The following is a 23,257-nucleotide window of genomic DNA, read 5'->3' as shown; positions in this document are numbered from 1 at the left end:
TGTATCCATCCCCTAACCTGTCTCAAGAAAACTGGCTATGAAAATGATGATTTACTGTAAATTTATTAAATGCTGCTTATAACTGTGTCGTGTACATTTTATGTTTGTACGTTTTATTTCACTGTGTGAAAGCATTTTATTTTCGTGGTTTTGTTCAATAACTTTGCACATTTTATTAAATTTTTTGAATATTCAAAATTGATTCATTTATATTTATTTCTCAATATATTTTCAATTCTATCCTTAAAATTCAGAGGTACCAATAATTCTAAGCAGGCACGTAAGCAATAATATGAGATAAATGTTTATGTATTTGCTTTTGAAGTACTTGGCTGGCAGACTGCTTGGGAACTCCAGAAGCTATGACTATGGTTGTCCATGTACTGTAGAATTGGAATTGCATCAGGAAGGGCATGCTGTGTAAAACCTGTGCCAAATCTAGATGTGGAGCTGTAGCAGGTCTGTTATGGTGAACAAGGGCAGCAGAAAGTGAAAGACAAATAAATAAAGCATAAAACTTACGGATGCATTGACAGGCTTGTGTCTAGTTTTTTGGTGAAACTATGGTATGTGTATTACTTTTGGAGCAACTGACAAAAAAGTTCAAAACATGTTAATTATTTCCTGGGTTTTGTGTCTGAATACTGATGATCATCAATAAAATGTAATTGGATCAACCAACAGACTTCAATAAGAACAGTTTATGAGTAATCTGTGTAATTCTGCTACTGAAGAGACACAATTACACAACTCTGAACAGCTTCATTGTCAATCTGCAAAACTGTTCTTTTAAACTCAAAGTTGATCCAGAGATGTCACGAATGATTCATTTAACTTGGACTTTAAAATTTTATTGCAATTAATTTTAAGAGAACATTTTCTTCAGAGCTAAATATTGATGAGGTCCAGATGAGGACATTCAAGATTAAAGTTTCTCTGTCTTTCATCCTGTTCTCTGGTTAACATCATATTTTCCCCTTTGCCTCAGTCTGTTTCTGTCTTTCTTTCTTCCTCTCTCACTCCATAGACTGAAATGGAGTGAAATAGATCAGCAGCTGGCTGATTCTCCACCAGATGTTCAAAAACAACAAAAAGAGTTATTGTTATCAAGCTGACAAGTGGATGAGCTCATTGTGGAATGGGAAACCAACAAATTCTTTCCTAAATCCACAAATGTGAAACAAGGCTCATACATAATCTTTTCCATGAATGTCACTGTAGACTAAGTACAATGTAAATAGCAGATAGAAAATGCAGCTGAATGTGTTCTTGAGACTCAAAGTATTTGTTAAAATAGAACTACTTCAGTAGTAATCCTGGACCAAACTTCATTAAAATATTTCTAAACAATTAAACATAAAGTATTTGCAACATACACCAACAGTATACAATTTGCCTATAATTGGAAAAATACAGTTAGAATGAGAGTTAAATAACTGCTTTTCATTCGGTGAGCAATGACTCATATTTGGGTTAGAAAGAATTATCCAGGGGCATCTTGTAAGTTATTCTAATGTATTACATGGGTAAATTAGCACTGTAGGAAACCCATGGATTTCTTCTGTTTTCAGTTTCAACAAAATTACTGAAGTGCTTTCAATATTGGTTTAATGCTGTGTCCATATTAACTGTTAGCAATACTGCTTTTATTCACTTGGTGTGTTGGTCAAACTTTTGGTATGTTGCAGCTGTGTTGTTGCTGACTAGGTTTACACAGACAGCTACAATCTGACTGTTGACTAAAATCATATTTCAGTTACTTGTTGACATGAGTTGTTTTACATAATATTCCATATTTGCAAAATGCTGTGAAAACTCCAAGCTGAAGGGACTTGTTTACTTCTTTTTTGTGTTCAAATTAATCATTTGTGGACACTGTACTGTTGTGCTGCTGTTTGTGTGGATGTTGCTATGGTAATTTTCTGAGTGAAACACCGTGCAATGTGTTTATCAGCTGGTGCCGTAGATGTTATAGAGATATTGCAACAATGATTGTCAACAATGACCATAATACATATTTCCACTGTGTGATGGCCCAATCCAGGTGCCTCTGAGGCCAGAGAAATCAATGAGACATCTGGATAAGGTTAACATAAGGCTTATTTTTTGCACAGTAAAGACGTAAGTGGTATTTGTGAATGTAAGGTATTGCCCATGTGCCCATATATCCACATGGGCAAGTAATACCTTGCCCATGTAGATATATCAACTATTGATGAATAGCAGTTGTTGTTGCAGTGCTGTCTGGGTATCAGATGCCACAGGTATTCAGGTTAGGCTTGAGTCCTTGTCCTTTATGCACTGAAATTCCTGGATTTGTTCAATATTTCTTTGAGGAACATTTTTTAAACAATAATTTTCTCATTCATTATTTTGACAAACACTTTTGCCTATCTTTTCTCCTCAAAGACTTGGACTATCGTGGATACTGCTTTTGGACCACATCATAATTACAATCACCTGTTTGAAATTAATTTATTTATTTATTATGATGTCCTTATTACATACCCTAAATTGTCACTGTCTCACTTTTTACGTGCTGCAGGCCTGAAATACAGGAATGGATGTATATTAAAAATGAAATGAAGTTGACCTCACAAAACGTGCAATATCTTAGGTTGTGCAATGAAATATAAGTGAAAGCAAATGTAAGAATCACTGGAGGTTTCTATTTTTCATACTGTCCAAACTTTTTTTCCGATTTGGTGTTGTACAAAGTCAGGGGGAAGGAACACAGTTGTTTCATCCATGTAGGTCGGGTCTTCGGAGCACGTGCTCTGCTTTGGCACTTGCGTAGATTGTGCCTCTACTGGGAGCAGAAACAGCCAAAGGTAGACACAAAGCTGACAGATAATTTATGACGATGATGGAGAGTAACTGACTGTCCATAAGAATCAGTTTTTCACAGAATGGAGAATACAGAAATGAAAAAAGGCCAGATACCTGGCAATTTTTTGTTTGTTTGTTTGTTTGTTTGTTTATTGAGGAGTGCCAGTGGTGCATTAGGCCTGTTTATTGAGTAGCCATTGCCATCGCTGTTATTTATACCAAGATGTATTATCCCGTGCAAATCAGTCATGAATATTACAGAAGTCCTGTCTTAAAAACTACATTTCTCCACCTCCCCATGTAAAATGAACCTTATCAAAACAGGGCTTATGGAACAACTTGTTATTGAACCCACTGAAATGTAAAATCAACAATTTTAGGCTCACATTTTTCCTATAGCAGAGGAGTTTCTACATATGCAGACAATGGATTGTGGGGTTATGAGGATGTTTAACATTTAAATCTGACCATATTCAAATGTAAAAGTTGCATTCTTAAAGAGCTTCCACAGCTGGAAGTGACTTATGTTTTAAATCATGAAAACAGCCTTGTGCTACATAAAATTTTACTGTTTTCCTTCACACCTTTAAAAATTAACTAGTGCATTGCCTGTGGAGATCAACAGGCTATAGATTGGGTAGTGATTATATAATAGGTAGCTGACATTTTTCAGGGGTGGTAATAAATTATGCAAAGTTTCTATAATGATTTGGAATGGCGTGTGAGTCCATAGCAAGAAAGTCATGGGATCGATTCCCACCTGTGGCCTTTCTTTGTTGAGTTTGCATGTTCTCCCCGTGTTTGTGTGGGTTCCCTCTGGTTGTTCTGGCTTCCTCTCACATCTAAAGACATGCAGATTAGGTGAATTGGAAACTTTAAAAATTGTCCAGGTCTCCCTTATAAAAGAGATGTTGATCTCAATGGGACTAACCTGGTTAAGTAAAGGTTAAATTAAACCAGCATCCATTGTTAACTAATATCTGTAGTTTCTCAAAAAATATGAGTCTGTTGGGGGTTTTTCTGCCTGCCTGAACCCTTCCCAGTAGTTTTATGTGGTGAACGAACTCAGTAACTGACAGGACACAGACTTCATAAACAGATGTATTAAAAGATGCCTACACTGATAAAAGAGTCACTAAGGCAGCCCTGGGGTCTTCCAGAAACAACGCGTCACATGCACTGTTGCAACAGATAGCCTCGACATTAGGGCTCAGCTGTTCTTATTCCTGCATCGACCTGCCCCCAAGTGGATGGTCTTTGCACTGCCGTGTGGAGCTATGTGATTGGCTGCAAATACTGGTGCGTCAACGTGGTAAGCTGGTGACATGAGCACATTGTTTGGTCAAGCAGCATGTGTCACATCAAAACTTTGTGATGAATTTGTTTGTGTCAGCGTGATAAGCAGTAACGGAACATTCCATCAGGTGCCCTGGTTCATTTCAAACAGATATAAAGCACTTGGTTTTATCAGTTTAGACTGCACACAAATGATGATACGAGTATTTGGGTGTGTGTCATGACTGTGCGTAAAGCAGTCAGGTCAAATTCACTTTGTAACATTATGTGGTGTGATGACATTTGGGTATGCATCATGGAACATTCCGACAAGTCCTATCAACATTCCGTTTTGGCGGCGTTCATCCTTGACCCAAAATACATAAGCATATTAAACGGCAAATGTCTGTTCTCCCCACGCACGTACACAGATGCCTTTTGGCTTTTAACATATAGATGAAAAAATTAAATGTGAAATTTAGAGTCACAAGTACATGAAGCATCATATGGGACTATAATCAAAATCTGACACATTGTTTCAAATGAATGTTTGATGGTTTGTGGGAGGATGAAATTGTTTTGACACACTGTTGTCGTTTTAATGCCTGCAGGGTAACGGCCCAGAGGAGCCTGGAGGATGCTGAAGAGGTGGAGCGGGAGCGAAGGAGGAGGGCCCGGGAGAAGCAAAGAGGAGAGGGGAGCCCCTCCTGGCCAGAACCTCCTGAAGACAAAGACCTCACAGAAAACAACACCACATTGTGAGTAATACACTTTAGTCCACAAAACAGGTTTCGCTGTGGCATGTTCTCAGCGCTGTCTCTGACCTACACCTTCCTGAAGGGTAGCATAAAACAACCCCTTGAACTGTGGAAAAAAAAACTGCTTTATCGCACAGCATGAATGAGCCAAGAGAGAGTTTGCTCTGAGCATCTTGTGCAATTTGAGCTGCTGCAATGTCTTCTTCACTGCAAAAAAAAAAAAAAATCATAGAAGGTGAACACATCTGGCAGTAATTACTCGGACACAGTGGGTGGTCCAAACCAGTTGCTTGGCAGCTTGCTCTTGTCACAAAAGCTGTTAATGAATATGAAAAAAAATACCAAAAAATGATACGGAAATAAATAAAATCCTGATATATGTTACACAGTTTTTGAAGTGTTCTGCTTTATACTGTAATACAGCATCAAACATTACTGTAATCATAACAACCACATGGATAAAACAACCAACTAATCAGCCTCCAAGGACATTTAAGTTTGAATGAACATTTAGATCAGAAGAAAGTGTTCCCTGTTCAATCCCCCCGGTGTGACTGCTTACAGTTCCAGGAAGCATCAAACCTGAAACAAATACAATGGCAAATGTTACATAGAAGAAGTGGAGGTTTTCTGAAGGAACCTGCGAAACCTGGCACTTTGAAGAGACAATATTCAGTCGAGTGGTTGAGCTGAGCTGAAACATGACTCAGCCATGAGTCTTGTTTGCTTTTACCATAGGAACCATCTGTTTCCAGGGAGGAAAACATGTCCGGGCGCATTCGCCACCTGCTGTGTGGTTTAATGCCCTGTCAGTATGAAGACTGTAACCATGGTTCATCAGACAATTCCTTTGACTTCATGCTTGGTTTGTGCTCTGACATGCACTGTCCACTGTGGGACCTTATATGTAGACAGGTGTGTGTCTTTTCAAATCATGTCCAATCAACTTAATTTAAAGTCCAGGTGGACTCCAATTAAGCTGCAGAAACATCTCAAGGATGATCAGTGGAAACCGGATGCACCTGAGCTCAATTTTGAGCTTCATGGCAATACTTAATACTTAAGTACATGTGATTTCTCCTTTTTTTTTATTTAAATAAATTTGCAAAAATTTCGCAAAAAAACAACAACAAAAAAAACAACTTTTCACATTCTCATTATGGGTATTTTGTATAGAATTTTGAGGGGAAAAGGAGTTTTATCAGTTTTGGAATAAGGCTGTAACATATCACAAATGTGAAAAATGTGAAGCGCTGTGAATACTTTCTGCATCCACCGTAAATCTACATTATATCCTCATTTAATTTGGCGAGGTACACCATGAGCATTTTATAATTTTGAATTTATGAGGTGCACAAGTTGCTCGGGTGGATTTACCTCATTTTTGCTGTTGCTGGCACAGAGAATTTACTCAAAACCAATACTTAATTTTGCTGAGACCCATTTCAGCGTTAAACTAAATCAAAACATTTACATCTAAATTTATATCTGGATATTTGTCTCCCAACCTGTCAGTGTTGGTGTCACACCTCAGACGAGCGGTTGGATTTTGACACCCTGTTAATGAATTACACCAATATCAATACTAATTCAATCTTTACATGGCCACATTTGAATTTTGCTTTTCTCTCTCACTCTCTCTCTCCCTCTCTCTCTCTCTCTCTCTCTCCCTCTCTCGCTTTTCCTACAACATAGTTGGAGGTGGCTGTACACCTCAGACAGAGGTTTCTGTAAAAGCAATTTAAAGCTGGAGATGGATTCAATTGTCGGCATGTAGGAACAAAATTTAATATGTGAATAAATATTTTAAAAATCTGTGTTTATCAAACAGGTACATAAAGGTCATACGCACATTAGTAAGTAACAAAACATGTTTTAAAAATAAAACGTGTTTCTCACCAGAAAAATGATCACGAGAGAGCACAAAACAAGCATTTGTAAATTGGAGATTCACGCACTTGTGTGAGGGCACAACAGTAAGATGAAAAAATGAATGCAGCAAGTGGCAACATTAGGTGGTGGCAAGTTTTCAGCCCCACCATTCTCAATGGCCATTCAAGAATGGTGTCACGTGTTGCTTCTTAACCCGTTTTGCCCCACTGGCAACAATTGCTGCCGAAGTGTATCACTGTCATTTTCTACTCACAATAAAAAATCTCAAAGGTACTAATGCAACTTTTTCCACTTATAAAAAAAAAAATCGGCATAAATGGGTTAATTTAGACAACACAGTTATTTATGGGCATGACTCTAACAAGCTTTAACAAGTTTTAGGGCCCCTTCACCCATTGTCTCAGTGCTCCCACAAGTGTGGCTTTGCAAACAGACACAGTGACACATTGGTGTGTGCACTGAACTGACAGGGGGTGTGTCCACCCACAGGAGAGGCTGTGGTTCTGTGGTTCTGGACGTCATGGCTGGGGAACATGTACAGTGTTTTGACGGACATGAAATAACAACTGTCCACTGTGACGCGTGTGTCTGCTTGCTGTCCTCACGTGAACATACATAAAAACATACCACTGTTGCGACGGACTGCAGCAAGCGAGTACACGATGCGCTCATTGCCAGGCTGTCCCAGGTGAAGCAGACCTTCAGATCATAACATGCAGGGGATGATCTGAATGTCACGTCACCCACATCAGCTCTGTTCCACATGTTGCGGTGTCCACAAGACACATGTGCGGGGACAGCTGGACATGCTGCCAGTAGATGTGGACATGATAAGAGCGCCCTGCTTCTCATTCTTGTCATTTTATGACTGTACGTCTGTGACCATGGGTCATCTACGGAGGAACAGATGAATCATACTTGTATTGCCCGCTTGATAAGAGGGATTCAATAAAATCTGGTGTTTTATCAACATGGTCTCACAGCAAGTCATGATTCAGCAGCATGAAATATACATTAATCTATTGGTTTGTGATATTGTGATGAAAAGTGTCTCACTTTCATCACGGCGGCACAAATTTATTCTAAACCATTCCGTGATGGCTGCACGAAATTAAAAGTGAAGCGTGGGGGGGGGGGGGGGGGGGGGTCAAGGGTGGTTATGGTTAGGGTGGGGGGAAAGAGTAATATTAGGTTATGGTTAAGGTTAGGGTCGGGGGTAGGAGTAGGGTTAGGAATAGTGAGTTACAAAACACCCCGTCACGAAAATTTGACTCATTTCATCACAGGAGCATGAAAAAACAATGTGAGACTGGGCTGTGTTTTATATGGTGTGTGGTTTTATTTTTTCTTAAATATGTCCATGCCGTTCTTGATATCAGGCATTTTCCTGCACCTTTTATAGGACAGCCCTAACTATAAGCTTTAGTAAAAAGGAAAGTTTTAAGCCTAATCTTAAAAGTAGAGAGGGTGTCTGTCTCCCTGATCCGAATTGGGAGCTGGTTCCACAGGAGAGGAGCCTGAAAGCTGAAAGCTCTGCCTCCCATTCTACTCTTACAAACCCTAGGAACTACAAGTAAGCCTGCAGTCTGAGAGCGAAGTGCTCTATTGGAGTGATATGGTACTACGAGGTCCCTAAGATAAGATGGGACCTGATTATTCAAAACCTTATAAGTAAGAAGAAGAATTTTAAATTCTATTCTAGAATTAACAGGAAGCCAATGAAGAGAGGCCAATATGGGTGAGATATGCTCTCTCCTTCTAGTCCCCGTTAGTACTCTAGCTGCAGAATTTTGAATTAACTGAAGGCTTTTCAGGGAACTTTTAGGACAACCTGATAATAATGAATTACAATAGTCCAGCCTAGAGGAAATAAATGCATGAATTAGTTTTTCAGCATCACTCTGAGACAAGACCTTTCTAATTTTAGAGATATTGCGTAAATGCAAAAAAGCAGTCCTACATATTTGTTTAATATGCGCTTTGAATGACATATAATAATGACATAAAAACCAACAACACCATGTTGGTTTTTTGAGTGTACTTTGCAGTTGTATTTTCCCTGTTCTAACTCTAAATGCACAGTCAGAGCTGTATGTACATTTATTCACACTTCTAAGGAGATGTACAAATTGGTAAATTCCATATCTTGTGTAGAATCTTTGTACACATGATTTACACAAAACTCTGTGTATACAAAGAGTTGATAAATGAGAGGGTCCTCCTCCCAATAACCCAAGCCAGAAAAAAGAGTTAATTCTCTCAACAGTGGATAAGCTTATATTACGAGTGTTTGTGTAAAGTAAAGCTTGTGTTTTGGAATTGTTTTTTAGGTTGGCTGAAGAGTTGGAGTCTAGCTGCTGCTCAGTTCTGGAGGAGGATGAGGGTTTCAGTGACTGGAGCCTGAAGCTGGAACACCGTACTGAGCAGGAGGCTCAGGAGGACTGCAGGAACCGGCAACACATGTGTTCAGCATCACAGAGGACCACAGCCCCTACAGAGGAGAGCAATGAGGAACAGGAAGGAGGGCAGACAGAACAATGCAGCTGGTCCCAGCCGGCTTCAACAAGGCCTCCAGAGAAGGTGAAGATGTTCAGAACATCTTATGGTCTAGTGGTCCTTTGTCACATTAATAAAAGACTATAAGACCACAGCCACAGTGGCAGTTTGATGAATCGTCTGTTTGTGGTTCACTGTTGCTTTGCTTTTAGACTTATTATTCAGACAAGCCAAACAACATTTGTCACTGCAGCAGACAGGAGGTGCAAGTCAGTTTGGTGGAACATCTTCACATTAGCGCTGATAAATGACAGGGCGCTTATAGTTCACATCTTCTGAAAAACAAAGTCCTGTCTGCAGAAAATGAATCTATCCCCAGTTACCTGTCAATCATTTAATTATCCAAGTTTTTATAGAAGCTGGTTCATTACAGAAATGCCCCATCTCACAAAAGTTACAAAATTACTGTTAAATTTGATGACTTGGTTTTATTTTTCTCCTGATAATATCTCTTTCCAAAAGCTTTTTGATACAGATTTCAGGCTTTCAGGTTTTGTTTCTTTACTTGTTTTTCTATTAACAGACATGAAGCATACAAAGTAAAAATATAACCTCCTTGGTGAAGGTAAATAAAATTTTTTTTTTTTTTTTTTTTTTTTTTTTTTAGGTATCTACCAATAACAAAGAAGCTGAAACATTGCACAGCCCGATGGTCTTCCTGCCTTCTGAAGTTAGGCTGCAGCAGCTCGATGACCAAACACTGGACGGACTGTTTCACTTTGCTGCAGCCACGATAAACCAATGGTAACAACCCCCCCCCCCCCACCCCCCCCACCCCCACACACACACACACACACATACACACACACACACACACACACACGTGTCCAGTCTACTTTCTGTTTGTTGTACTTGGTTCCCCTCAAGACAGTAGAATGAGATGAACATGACTCCAGTGATCCAGTTATCATCACTCAGTTACTCAGTGACGGCAGCAGATTTATTTCCACAAGATAGTTGTAAAAGAAATAGTAATAACAAAAATATAAGATGTTTGCTTTTGTTGCTTGAGGAGTTCCATCAATGTGCTCCTCATGCGAATCCTTACTGACAGGTTTTGTTTCGTTCTCCAGTGAGGAACTGAGCAAAGAGGGTGCAGAGGAGCAGGAGGTGCTCCAGGTAAAGAGGGGGTCAGAACAAAGATGCCAGACCTACAGAGAAGAAGAAGAAAGAAAGAAGAAAGAAGAGCAGACCTTCAAAGAGGAGGAGAAGGGAGACTTCCACCTGAGGAGGGAGGAGAAAGAGGAGCTCAGCCTGCCAGAAGAGGTCACTGGATATTTACTGAACAGATTTCAAACGGACTGGCTGCCAAATAACACAAACACACGAGCAAATACATTTTACACATTACAAGGAAGACTGTCAAATTCTTTTCTCCTGCAAAGACACCAGCATCATCAGGAACCCAGAAACACACAAAAAACACTGCTACTATTATTATTATTATTATTATTATTATTATTATAGTGTTCTCTGAAGGCTCAAATGAATGTGGTCAAATCAACTGCTTTGACTCAGATTTTAAAAATCACGCACGCACGCACACACACACATACACACACACACACACAGAGTGAGCAAAAGTTGACCAGCATTCAGTAATCTTTTGTCACAATCAAACATTAAGGGCCCCTTTACACATAGTGTCAATTTGGTTGATTTGCGCATATAATGCGCATGAAGCAGGAATTGTATGAAAAATTTGTAAAATCGTAGCTGCATCCAACACCTCATACACCTGTTGCTACAGCTATTTGTGCACACCAGCAGCTGAAAGACAGAGTGTGTGTGCTGTGCGAACCCATTGAACCCTCTCGCGGCAGGTGTCGGCCAAATTACAGCTGACACACACGAACATCTAACACCGCTCGCATGGCATTTAGAAAATGTGTGGCCATTTGCACTATCATCACAAAAACAGTCAGCAGATAATCACTGTCGAGCTGGATGTGAAATTTGTCTAAGTGCCCCATGACTGTGGATTTGCAAAAAGCCACACACATGTGGTGCATGTGTCTCGCACGTGTGCATGTGTGTTGTATGCGCATAAAATGCTCATATGTATGTACAGATCTGATCACATGGGGGCCGGACAGTGAGGTCTGATCGCAGCACACTAACAGCTGGATGACAGCTCAGTGCACACATTACAAACACAGAAACCACCACCAGGACAGTTATATAAATAATTACGTCAATACCTACATATGCAATTACATAACAAATAACGAAAATGAATGACCACATAACACAGAGTGAAACGTTGGTCTGGCACTGAACAGACGGGGGGGGGGGGTCTGCTCACAACCACAGCTGTAAAGATCTCTGCTCCTGGATGTCCAGCTTGACAACACGTTCCGTGTTTGGAAGGACGTGAACTTACAACAGTCCTCCGTGAGGTGCATGTCTCTGCCTGCTCTCTTCACATGGAAATATATAAAACCATCCATCCATCCATCCATCCATTTTCTTCCGCTTCATCCGGGGTCGGGTCGCAGGGGCAGCAGCTCAAGCAAAGCCGCCCAGACCTCCCAATCCACACACACCTCCGGGGAACCCCGAGGTGTTCCCAGGCCAGCTGAGAGATGTTGTCCCTCCAGCGTCTCCTGGGTCTTCCCCGGGGCCTCTTCCCGATGGGATGTGCCTGGAACACCTCTCCAGCGAGGCATCCACGGGGCATCTGGAAAAGATGCCCGAGCCACCTCAGCTGGCTCCTTTCGAAGTGGAGGAGCCAGCTGCGGCTCCTGAATATATAAAACATCTTTCGCCTCTGCCCCCGGGCTGCAGCGGCTGCATACAGCACACCTCGTCCATATCTTTGTTGATTTCAGGCACTTTTCCACACTGATTACAGGCCAGTGATGGTAGTGCATTGGTAAAGTTTCTGTCTGGTTATCAGGGCTTATGGGTTTGAATCCTGTGAGTGACATTTTTTTTTTTTAACCAGGGTTATTTAAATGCAGGGTTCTGTATTGCGTCCCCTTTTATGTATTATTTACATCAACCCAGTGATATTCACTAATTATACAGCTGTTTTTTTATTTTATTGTTCTCCACATCAGTGGCATGATGTGCTGCAGCTGCTCGCACTGTGTTCCTGCTCGAAAGACACTGTTGCGTGCACGAACTATGCACGATCGTGCACTCCTGCCCATCAGCACAATGTTTCACGGTGTGCTCATACGAGCTGTTTCAACGTGAGTCGCCCTGAGTTGTACGTATTTGCACTATGTGTGAAGGGGCCCTAAGCGTGAACAGTATGAAGGATGTTTGATCCAGCTGTCACAACAGCAGATAGATAGATAGATAGATAGATAGATAGATAGATAGATAGATAGATAGATAGATAGATAGATAGATAGATAGATAGATAGATAGATAGATAGATAGATAGATAGATAGATAGATAGATAGATAGATAGATAGATAGATAGATAGATAGATAGATAAAATTGTGTGAGTTCAACAAATATTGGAGAATATCTGAGTGTATTGTTGTCTTTATGATTTGTGTGATGAAAATGTGTTTTCTTATTAGTAATTAGTTACGCACATTTGTTTGCAACTGATGTTTTTTTAAATAACATATAGACGATAGAATACGAAGTGATTGTAGCCAGAAAACGTGCTCATTTACCAAGTATTCTCAAACGCCAGCATACAGCAGGCCCGGATCCAGACTGGTTTGGACCGATGCAGTTGCATCGGTCAGATTTTTTTGTGCATCGTTTGTCATCGGTAAAAAAAAAAAAAATCCTGAATAATCCAGAATAGTGCCAAACATGTCCCCGCAGTGAACACAGGTTTTGATTTGATCCCACAATGGACCACACATTGTGGTGCACACAGGAAAATTCAAACCAGATCAAACAAACATAGCGTCAGTCCAGTCGATGATTATGGCATCCAGGAAAAAAGTTTTGCAAGGAAAATTGGGCGCTTATTTCAGCAAGAAACAGTGAGTGGTTTATAAATAGTTTTCAGACAATAGTGTGTTTGAAAGGCATTCTATGATGACTGAAATTACATTTTCGGTGGTTTTCCGACCATACATGTCAACCTATACGGATTGTCTGTAAATTATACAGATTTTTCCGAGTTTCAGAGTCATACGGACGTACAAATAAAGTCAGATATTCAGGGTTTGGTCTGCAGCGGGTCTGTAATCAACTGTTTCTGCAGCGCGACTCCACTTTGAAGCATGAACCATTGAAGCAATGCTTTGATCCACTAGCTCGTGGTTCTTTGATTCGCTGCTCTTCAGAAACGGCAAGTCCACTTCTTAACCCCTCTCAAAGCCATTAAAATATTGTGAGTCACTTTTGTGTGGATTAAAGTCACTAACTGGGACTCTTGTCTTATTGCAGTCAAGAAATGAGAATCGTCCTTCGTTCCGTTGGCACAGCTCCAAATGCTGCGTGGCTCTCTGCTGAAACAGAGTCCGGTCAGAATTAATAACTTCAAAATGAATTGCCGCTTTAAATAAAATGACACCTCTTACAAACGTTGTAATACAGACAAGAAACTACAATCGACTAAAACATTTTTTTTCCTCCCAAAATGAGACATGCTGTATTTCTTTACAAATTACATCCTGACGTGCAGCACAGCAGCTGCAAGAGCTCAGCTCAGATGTATGGAAAGACATTCATGCCAATAATGTCTGAAAAGAAATGCTACAGATTTTGTTTATTCCTATTTATGTCCAGAGATCAAGGATCCACCATGTCAATTTTTGTTATAGTGTTGTTTTTTTAGGACATTATATTTATACAAATAAGAAGTGTTCACTATGGTCCATGAAGTATAATAAATATATTAAAAGAAGTGTGACAGTGTATGTTGCACACGAATAAAAGAATGAAGATTATTGAATAACAAGACGTGTATGATTTTTTTTTATCATTGGGCAAAAATGCATCTGTCAGATTTTCACTCTGGATCCAGCCCTGTACAGAACAGTTATTCTCTTTTCTTTTTCACAGAGGTCAGTGAAAGGGGTTTACGAGAGGTGTGAGGAGCCATTAGCATGCTACGGCCCCATGAGCCCAACATTTAAGGTATTTCTTGAAACGTTTCTTGAAATGTTTTCAATGTTTCAATGTTCAATGTACAATGTTCAAGCAATTCTTGGCCAAACCCGACAACCGCTATCATACGTACAGCATCAATTCATGCTCTTTAACAAATTCCAACAAACACCACCACCCTAGACTCGTAAAATCAGCTAAATTATGTAAATCATCCATCTAGAGTAATCCTATCGAGTGACCCCAATTACAAACCCAAATCAGAAAAAGATGGGACAATATGGAAAATGAACATTTAAAAAAAAGAAAGTGTTGATTCTTGCATTTACATTGACTTACATTTCAGACTGTTGTGAAAGTGTAGTGACACGGACCCACAACAGGGGGTGTAAATGAACGGACAATAGAAGGAGTTAAATTTGAACACTTTACTGTTGTGAATGTCACAACCATACACAGCTGATTATAGAATAAATACAAAGTCAATGGATAAAGGTGTCGTGTGGGCAAGCTCGACGATAGGAGACGTCCGTCTGGAGAAGAACCGGAACCACACGATTTCCTCCGCCACCGAACCTGAAGGATACTGGAGCCGCCAGGTCCCGAGTCCCCCAGGTGGCCACCGTCTCCGCGTGTCGGATCTGGTACTGCTGGCGAAGAGCAAAGACAGTCAAGTGTGGGTGTGTGTACACCCAGTAACAACAACGGTGGGAATTCCACCTCCACCTCTAACACACACTCGTGCAGCGTCTGTGTAACCACTTATCTGGCGGAAAGCAGAGCGAAACAGTCGCGGCCCACGCCGGTCCTCCGGGGAGACAGCTGCAACAATGTATCTATTGAAATCACTATCAGAATATTCAGGCTGAGAGGGTTACCTCCATAGAAGTACGATATCTCGGCGACGTGGTGGAGGTGTCATCGTGCTTTTATCCGGAGTGAAGTGCAGATGATCGGTGACAGCTGTCATAGTTGATGAGTGACAGCTGTCACCTCGGCTGTTCCTGTGAGGCGGCAGCGCCCTCTCGTGCCTGAAGCCCACACTTCAGGCAGGGCGCCCTCTGGTGGTGGGCCAGCAGTACCTCCTCTTCTGGCGGCCCACACAACAGGACCCCCCCTCCCCCTCAACCAGGCTTGTCCGGGTGGCGACGGTAAAAATCGGCCAGGAGGGCCGGGTCCAGGATGAAGCTCCTCTTCACCCAGGAGCATTCTTCGGGTCCATACCCCTCCCAGTCCACCAAATATTGGAAACCCTGGCCCATTCGACGGACATCCAGGAGCCGGTGCACTGTCCAAGCTGGCTCCCCGTCGATGATACGGGCAGGAGGCGGCGCCGGACCGGGTGTACAGAGGGGTGAGGTGTGATGTGGTTTCAATCTTGAAACGTGGAATACTGGATGGATCCGCAGTGAGGCCGGGAGTTGGAGCCTCACTGCGGCGGGACTGAGGACCTTGAGGATCTTGAAGGGCCCTATGTACCGGTCCTTCAGTTTGGGGGAATCCACCTGGAGGGGAATGTCCCGTGTGGATAGCCACACCTCCTGCCCGGGCTGATATGTGGGGGCCGGGGACCGTCGACGGTCTGCATGGGACTTTGCCCTCGTCCGGGCCCTCAATAAGGCCGAACGGGCGGTGCGCCACACCCGACGGCATCTCCGCAGGTGGGCCTGGACCGAGGGTACACCGACCTCTCCCTCCACCACAGGAAACAAAGGGGGCTGGTACCCCAGACACACCTCGAACGGGGAGAGGCCGGTGGCAGAGGACACTTGGCTGTTATGCGCATACTCGATCCAGGCCAGGTGTTCACTCCAAGCCGTCGGGTGTGCGGATGTGGTACATTGCAGGGCCTGCTCCAGCTCTTGGTTAGCCCGTTCAGCCTGTCCGTTGGTCTGAGGGTGATACCCAGACAAGAGGCTCACGGTGGCCCCCAGCTCCCGGCAGAAACTTCTCCAAACCTGCGAGGAAAACTGGGGACCACGATCTGAGACGATGTCTGTTGGTATCCCATGCAGACGTACGACATGGTGGACCAGGAGATCCGCTGTCTCCTGGGCCGACGGGAGCTTTGGGAGGGCCACGAAGTGGGCCGCCTTGGAGAACCGGTCCACTATCGTGAGGATGGTGGTGTGCCCCCGGGATGGCGGGAGGCCCGTGACGAAATCCAGACTAATGTGGGACCAGGGGCAATGAGGCACAGGAAGCGGCTGAAGGAGTCCCTGTGCCTTTTAGTGGTCCGCCTTGCCCCTGGCGCAGGTGGTGCAGGCCTGGATGTAAGCCCGGACGTCAGCCTCCAGGGACGCCCACCAGAAGCGCTGCCGGACCACTGCCACGGTCCTACGCACCCCTGGGTGGCAGGAGAGCTTGGACCCGTGACAGAAGTCCAGGACGGCAGCCCTGGCTTCTGGTGGGACGTATAGTCTGTTCTTTGGCCCTGTTCCGGGATCCGGGCTCCGTGCCAGGGCCTCCCGGACGGTCTTCTCCACGTCCCAGGTAAGGGTGGCCACGATAGTGGACTCCGGTACGATGGGTTCCGGTGGATCCGACAGCTCGGTCTTGACTTCATGTTCATGCACCCGGGACAAGGCATCCGACCTCTGGTTCTTGGTCCCGGGGCGGTAGGTGATTTGGAAGTCAAAACAGCCGAAGAACAGTGACCAGCGGGCTTGCCTGGGGTTCAGTCGCCTGGCAGTCCTGATATACTCCAGGTTCCGGTGGTCAGTAAAAACCGTGAAAGGCACTGACGCTCCCTCCAACAGGTGTCTCCACTCCTCAAGAGCCTCTTTCACCGCTAGGAGTTCTTGATTGCCCACGTCATAGTTCCGCTCTGCTGGGGTCAACCTGCAGGAGAAATAGGCACACGGGTGAAGAACCTTATCGGTCTCTCCGCTCTGGGATAGCACGGCTCCTATCCCTGAGTCAGAGGCGTCCACTTCAACCACAAACTGGCGACTGGGATCGGGCTGCACCAAGACGGGTGCAGTCGAGAAGCGCTGTTTCAACTCCCTGAACGCGGCATCGCACCGATCTGACCAGGTGAAGGGAACTTTTGGTGAGGTCAGGGCTGTCAGGGGGCTAACTACCTGAATATACCCCATAATGAACCTCCTGTAAAAATTTGCGAAGCCGAGGAACTGTTGCAGCTTCCTCCGGCTCGTAGGTTGGGGCCAGTCTCTCACCGCCGCGACCTTGGCCGGATCCGGGGAGACGGAGTTGGAGGAGATGATAAACCCCAGGAAGGACAAAGAGGTGCGATGAAACTCACACTTCTCGCCCTTCACAAACAGCCGGTTCTCCAACAACCGCTGCAGGACCTGACGTACATGCTGGACATGAGTCTCAGGGTCCGGAGAAAAAATGAGTATATCGTCCAGATACACGAAGATGAATCGGTGCAGGAAGTCCCGCAAGACGTCATTTACCAAAGCTTGGAACGTCGCGGGGGCGTTAGTGAGGCCGAACGGCATGACCAGGTACTCAAAATGACCTAACGGGGTGTTGAATGCCGTCTTCCACTCGTCTCCCTTCCGGACCCGAACTAGGTGATATGCGTTCCTAAGATCCAGCTTTGTGAATATTTTGGCTCCATGCAGAGGGGTGAACACCGAATCCAACAAAGGCAACGGGTATCGGTTGCGAACCATGATCTCGTTCAGCCCCCGATAATCAATGCATGGACGAAGACCGCCATCTTTCTTGCCCACAAAAAAGAAACCTGCTCCCATCGGGGAGGTGGAGTTCCGGATCAGCCCGGCAGCTAAGGAGTCCCGGATGTAGGTCTCCATCGATTCGCGCTCAGGTCATGAGAGGTTGTACAGCCTGCTGGACGGGAACTCCACGCCTGGAATCAAATCGATGGCGCAATCGTACGGACGGTGCGGGGGAAGGGTGAGTGCCCGATCCTTGCTGAAAACATCAGCAAGATTGTGGTACTCAACCGGCACCGCCGACAGATTGGGAGGGACTTTGACCTGCTCCTTAGCCTGGGAACCGGGAGGGACCGAGGATCCTAAACACACCCGATGGCAGGTCTTGCTCCACTGTACCACCACCCCGGATGGCCAATCAATCCGGGGATTGTGTTTTAGCATCCATGCGAACCCCAGAATCACACGGGAGGTAGAGGGAGTCACAAAAAACTCTATCTCCTCTCGATGATTCCCTGACACCACCAGAGTTACTGGTAGTGTCCTGTGTGTGATTAAAGGGAGTAGGGTGCCATCTAGTGCTCGCACCTGCAATGGTGAAGGAAGCGCCACCAGAGGGAGCCCTACCTCCCTGGCCCATCTGCTGTCTAGCAGATTCCCTTCTGACCCTGTGTCTACCAGTGCTGGGGCCTGAAGGGTTAAATCCCCGCTAAGGATTGTAACTGGGAGCCGTGTGGAAATATGTGTGTGTCCCACGTGAATTTCTTGGCCCACCCTAAGCCCAGTTTCTAGGGGCGGGCGTTGGTGTTTAACCGTTCGGGGCAGTCTCTCAATTGGTGCTCAATTGAGCCGCAAACAAAACACGCCCCGCGGGGAAGCCTCCTCTGTCTAGTCGGTGGTCTGAATGTGGCCCTGCTCGTGTCCATAGCTTCGTCAGCAGGGGGAGCTGTAGCCACACGGGGCATAGAGGCCATGGAGCGTGGGAAGGGCGGACCTTTTTCGGACCCAGAAGGAAGAGGGACGGCGTGTGCCCGGCCACGCCCCTCGTCTCGTTCCCGACAGCGTTCCTCCAACCGATTGTCTAACCGTATAACAAGGTCGATAAGCCCATCTAATTCCCGCGGTTTGTCCTTGGCCACCAGGTGCTCCTTCAGGACCGACGACAGTCCGTTTACGAAGGCGGCGCAGAGCGCAGCGTTATTCCAGCCGGACCTCGCAGCCGCAATGCGGAAGTCGACTGCATAAGCGGCTGCGCTCCGGCGTCCCTATCTCATTGACAGCAGCACAGTTGAAGCGGTCTCTCCCCTGTTAGGGTGATCAAACACGGTTTTGAACTCCCTCACAAACCCAGTGTACGTATGAAGGAGCCGTGAATTTTGCTCCCAAAGCGCCGTAGCCCAAGCGCGTGCCTCTCCTCGAAGCAGATTAATTACATAAGCTACTTTACTAGCATCAGACGCGTACATGACGGGACGTTGTGCAAAGACGAGCGAACACTGCATGAGAAAGTCTGCGCACGTCTCCACACAACCTCCGTACGGCTCTGGGGGGCTTATGTATGCTTCAGGGGATGGTGGGAGGGGTTGTTGAACGACCACTGGAACATTCATATCCTGCACAGGGTCGGCAGGAGGAGGAGCTGCAGCAGCGCCCTGCGGTTCAGGAGGATGTTTTGCTCGGTCATCTGATCCAACCGAGCCGTAAAGGTGGTGAGGATGTGCTGCAACTCACCAATCACGCCTCCTGCAGACGCCTGTGCACCCTGCTCTCCCATTGGCCGTTCAATTGCTGGGTGACGCCCCTCGGAGTCCATGACGCTGGCCGAGATATCCTGTTGTGAAAGTGTAGTGACATGGACCCACAACAGGGGGCGTAAATGAACGGACAATAGAAGGAGTTAAATTTGAACACTTTACTGTTGTGAATGTCACAACCATACACAGCCGATTATAGAATAAATACAAAGTCAATGGATAAAGGTGTCGTGTGGGCAGGCTCGAGGATAGGAGACGTCCGTCTGGAGAAGAACCGGAACCACACGATTTCCTCCGCCACCGAACCCGAAGGATACTGGACCCGCCAGGTCCCGAGTCCCCCAGGTGGCCACCGTCTCCGCGTGTCAGATCTGGTACTGCGGGCGAAGAGCAAAGACAGTCAAGTGTGGGTGTGTGTACACCCAGTAACAACAACGGTGGGAATTCCACCTCCACCTCTAACACACACTCGTGCAGCGTCTGTGTAACCACTTATCTGGCGGAAAGCAGAGCGAAGCAGTCGCGGCCCACGCCGGTCCTCCGGGGAGACAGCTGCAACAATGTATCTATTGAAATCACTATCAGAATATTCAGGCTGAGAGGGTTACCTCCATAGAAGTATGATATCTCGGCGACGTGGTGGAGGTGTCATCCTGCTTTTATCCGGGGTGAAGTGCAGATGAACGGTGACAGCTGTCATAGTTGATGAGTGACAGCTGTCACCTCGGCTGTTCCTGTGAGGCGGCAGCGCCCTCTCGTGCCTGAAGCCCACACTTCAGGCAGGGCGCCCTCTGGTGGTGGGCCAGCAGTACCTCCTCTTCTGGCGGCCCACACAACACAGACAGTATGAACCCGTTATTTCATGTTTTGTGTGGTCAAGTTCATTTCATTGGTTAAAATGCATCCAATAAATCCAGTTTATTATAAGTATAAGGATTAAATCATCTTTTACAGCCAGTTTACTTGAGACAAATCAGAGAGTGGGATGGATACATGAACATTTCCAACTCACTGAAAATGCGTTGGACTTCATTTACATCAATCATTAAAAACAACAAACAGACTGTGTGCTAAATCTGTATCAAGTAGGCAGTTGTTAAAAAGTGAGGGAACCAACTGAGCCACCCATGACAGCTCTGAAAGAATTGTACGCTTCTGCTGATGTGAGCAGAGAAACTGGGAATGGTTCAACATTTGCCTGTTTCAAACCCATTCACAGCTTCATACTGGAGTAGAAGGATTGTGAAACAGGAAAACAGATCAAATCTAGACCTGGGTTTCCTGGATCCCTGCAGCTGAAATTTTGCATGTTGTTTTTAAGAAAATCTTCCTCTTTGCCACTACATCATGAAGCTGTATAACGGGTGATGCAACAAACAAAAGTTGCACTATGCACAGTTTCTCCAACCACAACCACAGAAGCCTATAACTTCTTCAGGGTTGCCTGAGTGTCTCGATGGCTTCCCTCACTAGTTTCCTTCCAACATGGTCACTCAATTTTTGCAAGTTCCATGTTTGACACAGATTAACCATGCAAATACCATACTGTATGTATTTCATAAAGATTTATATAAATATCCAAGACATATTTAGTGACTTGGAAATGTTTATGTATCCATCGCATGACTTGTCTCATGGAAACTGACTGTAAAACTGGTGATCTGGTTATATTATACATAAAGGTGTCCATATTTATGCATGCCATTGTTTTGCTTTTTAGATTTTAATTTCATTTATGTTATATTATAGAGATTGGTTTTCACTGAGTTTAAAGGGCATAATTTTCAAAAGTTTAATACAATGAAACCTGAATTATTTATTATTATTATTATTATTATGTGAGTGAGGGTGACGTGTATTGTGATAATTCACAATGCACCCTCACCCTGGCCGAAACATCCAATGACCCCGGAGTACACAACTGATGATGTGTCTTACTGGAGAAAAAACACTTACCACCCAGGAGGACACCCCCAACCTACCTAAGAGGAAATCCCCATGATCATTAAGGGATATTTAACACCTAGTCCTATTACACATACATTATTATTATTATTATTATTATTATTGTTATTATTAGATGTCATTAAAAAATTCAACTGTGTAAAAGTTGAAGTGTACTAAAACAAACCTTTTGGCAGAACAGTAACTCAACTAAACAAAACATATTGTATGAGGATTGACTTCATCTGGAATCAAGGATGAAAAAAATTCTGAAAATAACAAATTCATCTGTTTTTCAAAGAAATGCTTCATTTACAAGAAAAACAACAACAAAAAAAGACATGTTGATAAAGTTGTGCACAGTCTAGAAAGATACAGCACAATGCCACCTGGAGGCCTGTCTGCTGATAATAACACAATTCAGAAGAAATATGATTGGTGCTGCTGTCTCTGACAATTGTTACATGGATTTTATTATTACTGTTGTTTATTTTACCCTTATTTACTGATTATTCCTGAGAGTTAATGCCGTATTTTCTTTATCCTGTTCTAACAGAAGCTGCTGATCCAGTTTTACCCGGTGAGTTCCTCCACGTATATAAGCTGTGCACACTGCTCAGATCCTGCACACTGTTAACAGCATGCAGCAACAATGTGTTGGAGCCACATTTGGGATGTTTTCTTTTAGAACATTTCACTCAGTCGGCTGGCCAAGTAAACGCTGGCGCGACTTGCTGCCGCTGCTCGCTGCCACTTGCTCACCAATAACAGTTAAACTTACTTAAACTTTGTTTTACTTTTACATTTGTTTTGCTGTTTAATGGACTGTGCAATTGTCATATGGGAGAATTATTTTGCAGATATTTTAGCAAGATCAATGATTTAACTGACACTCCTGCATGGGTGTGTTTGGACTAGCATTAGCTCACTTGTCGCGATGCACATTGTGCCCTAACCTGATTTTGCTTATCTGAATTCTAAAATTGCCTGAGTGCTCTTCTACAATGTGGACTTACTGCAATTCTTTGGTCTCCTTCACAAATAAGCTTCAGGTGGTTCAGAATTCAGCTACCTGTATCATCACCAGAACCACCTTCATTCACCACATGACCCCGGTCCTCCACTGACTCCTGCTTAGGTTCTGGTAAATAGACTGCATTTATGTAGCGCTTTTCTATCTGCATCAGATGCTCAAAGCGCTTTACAATTATGCCTCATTCACACAAACACACAAACACACTCACACACCGATGTCAGGGTGCTGCCATACAAGGTGCTCACTACACACCAGGAGAGGGTGGGATTAAAGACCTTGCCCAGTGGCCCTCAGTGATTTTCCAGTCAGGCTTGGGTTTGAACCAAGGATCCTCTGGTCTTAAGCCCAACACCTAACCACTAGACCATCGCCTCCCCCAGGTTCTGTTAACATTCAGACGATCCACAGTCTGTACTGATATTTTCCTGTACAGACCTCACGCATGGTTAATAATCCTTTATCATTATTATTATTATTATTATTGTATTGTGTATTATTGTATTGTGTATATTCCACCGAGCGCGGACGTGCACGA

General features: G+C 44.2%; 1 protein-coding gene across 1 annotated transcript in view; it reads left to right on the top strand.

Moving 5' to 3' along the window:
- LOC117530395 (non-muscle caldesmon-like) overlaps nucleotides 1-23,257 on the top strand; it is a 60,118-nt gene that overhangs the window by 15,095 nt on the left and 21,766 nt on the right. Inside the window, exons 2-7 of the mRNA XM_034193253.1 lie at nucleotides 4,716-4,862; nucleotides 9,086-9,335; nucleotides 9,919-10,055; nucleotides 10,385-10,577; nucleotides 14,297-14,371; nucleotides 22,243-22,266. Coding sequence (XP_034049144.1) covers nucleotides 4,716-4,862; nucleotides 9,086-9,335; nucleotides 9,919-10,055; nucleotides 10,385-10,577; nucleotides 14,297-14,371; nucleotides 22,243-22,266 — 826 coding nt within the window. The remainder of the gene's footprint in view (nucleotides 1-4,715; nucleotides 4,863-9,085; nucleotides 9,336-9,918; nucleotides 10,056-10,384; nucleotides 10,578-14,296; nucleotides 14,372-22,242; nucleotides 22,267-23,257) is intronic.

The sequence above is a fragment of the Thalassophryne amazonica genome, chromosome 2 (assembly GCF_902500255.1).
Source record: "Thalassophryne amazonica chromosome 2, fThaAma1.1, whole genome shotgun sequence".
Lineage (NCBI taxonomy): Eukaryota > Metazoa > Chordata > Actinopteri > Batrachoidiformes > Batrachoididae > Thalassophryne > Thalassophryne amazonica.
Note: the sequence above shows the minus strand (reverse complement) of the source record. Positions and strands in the feature narration are given on the sequence as shown.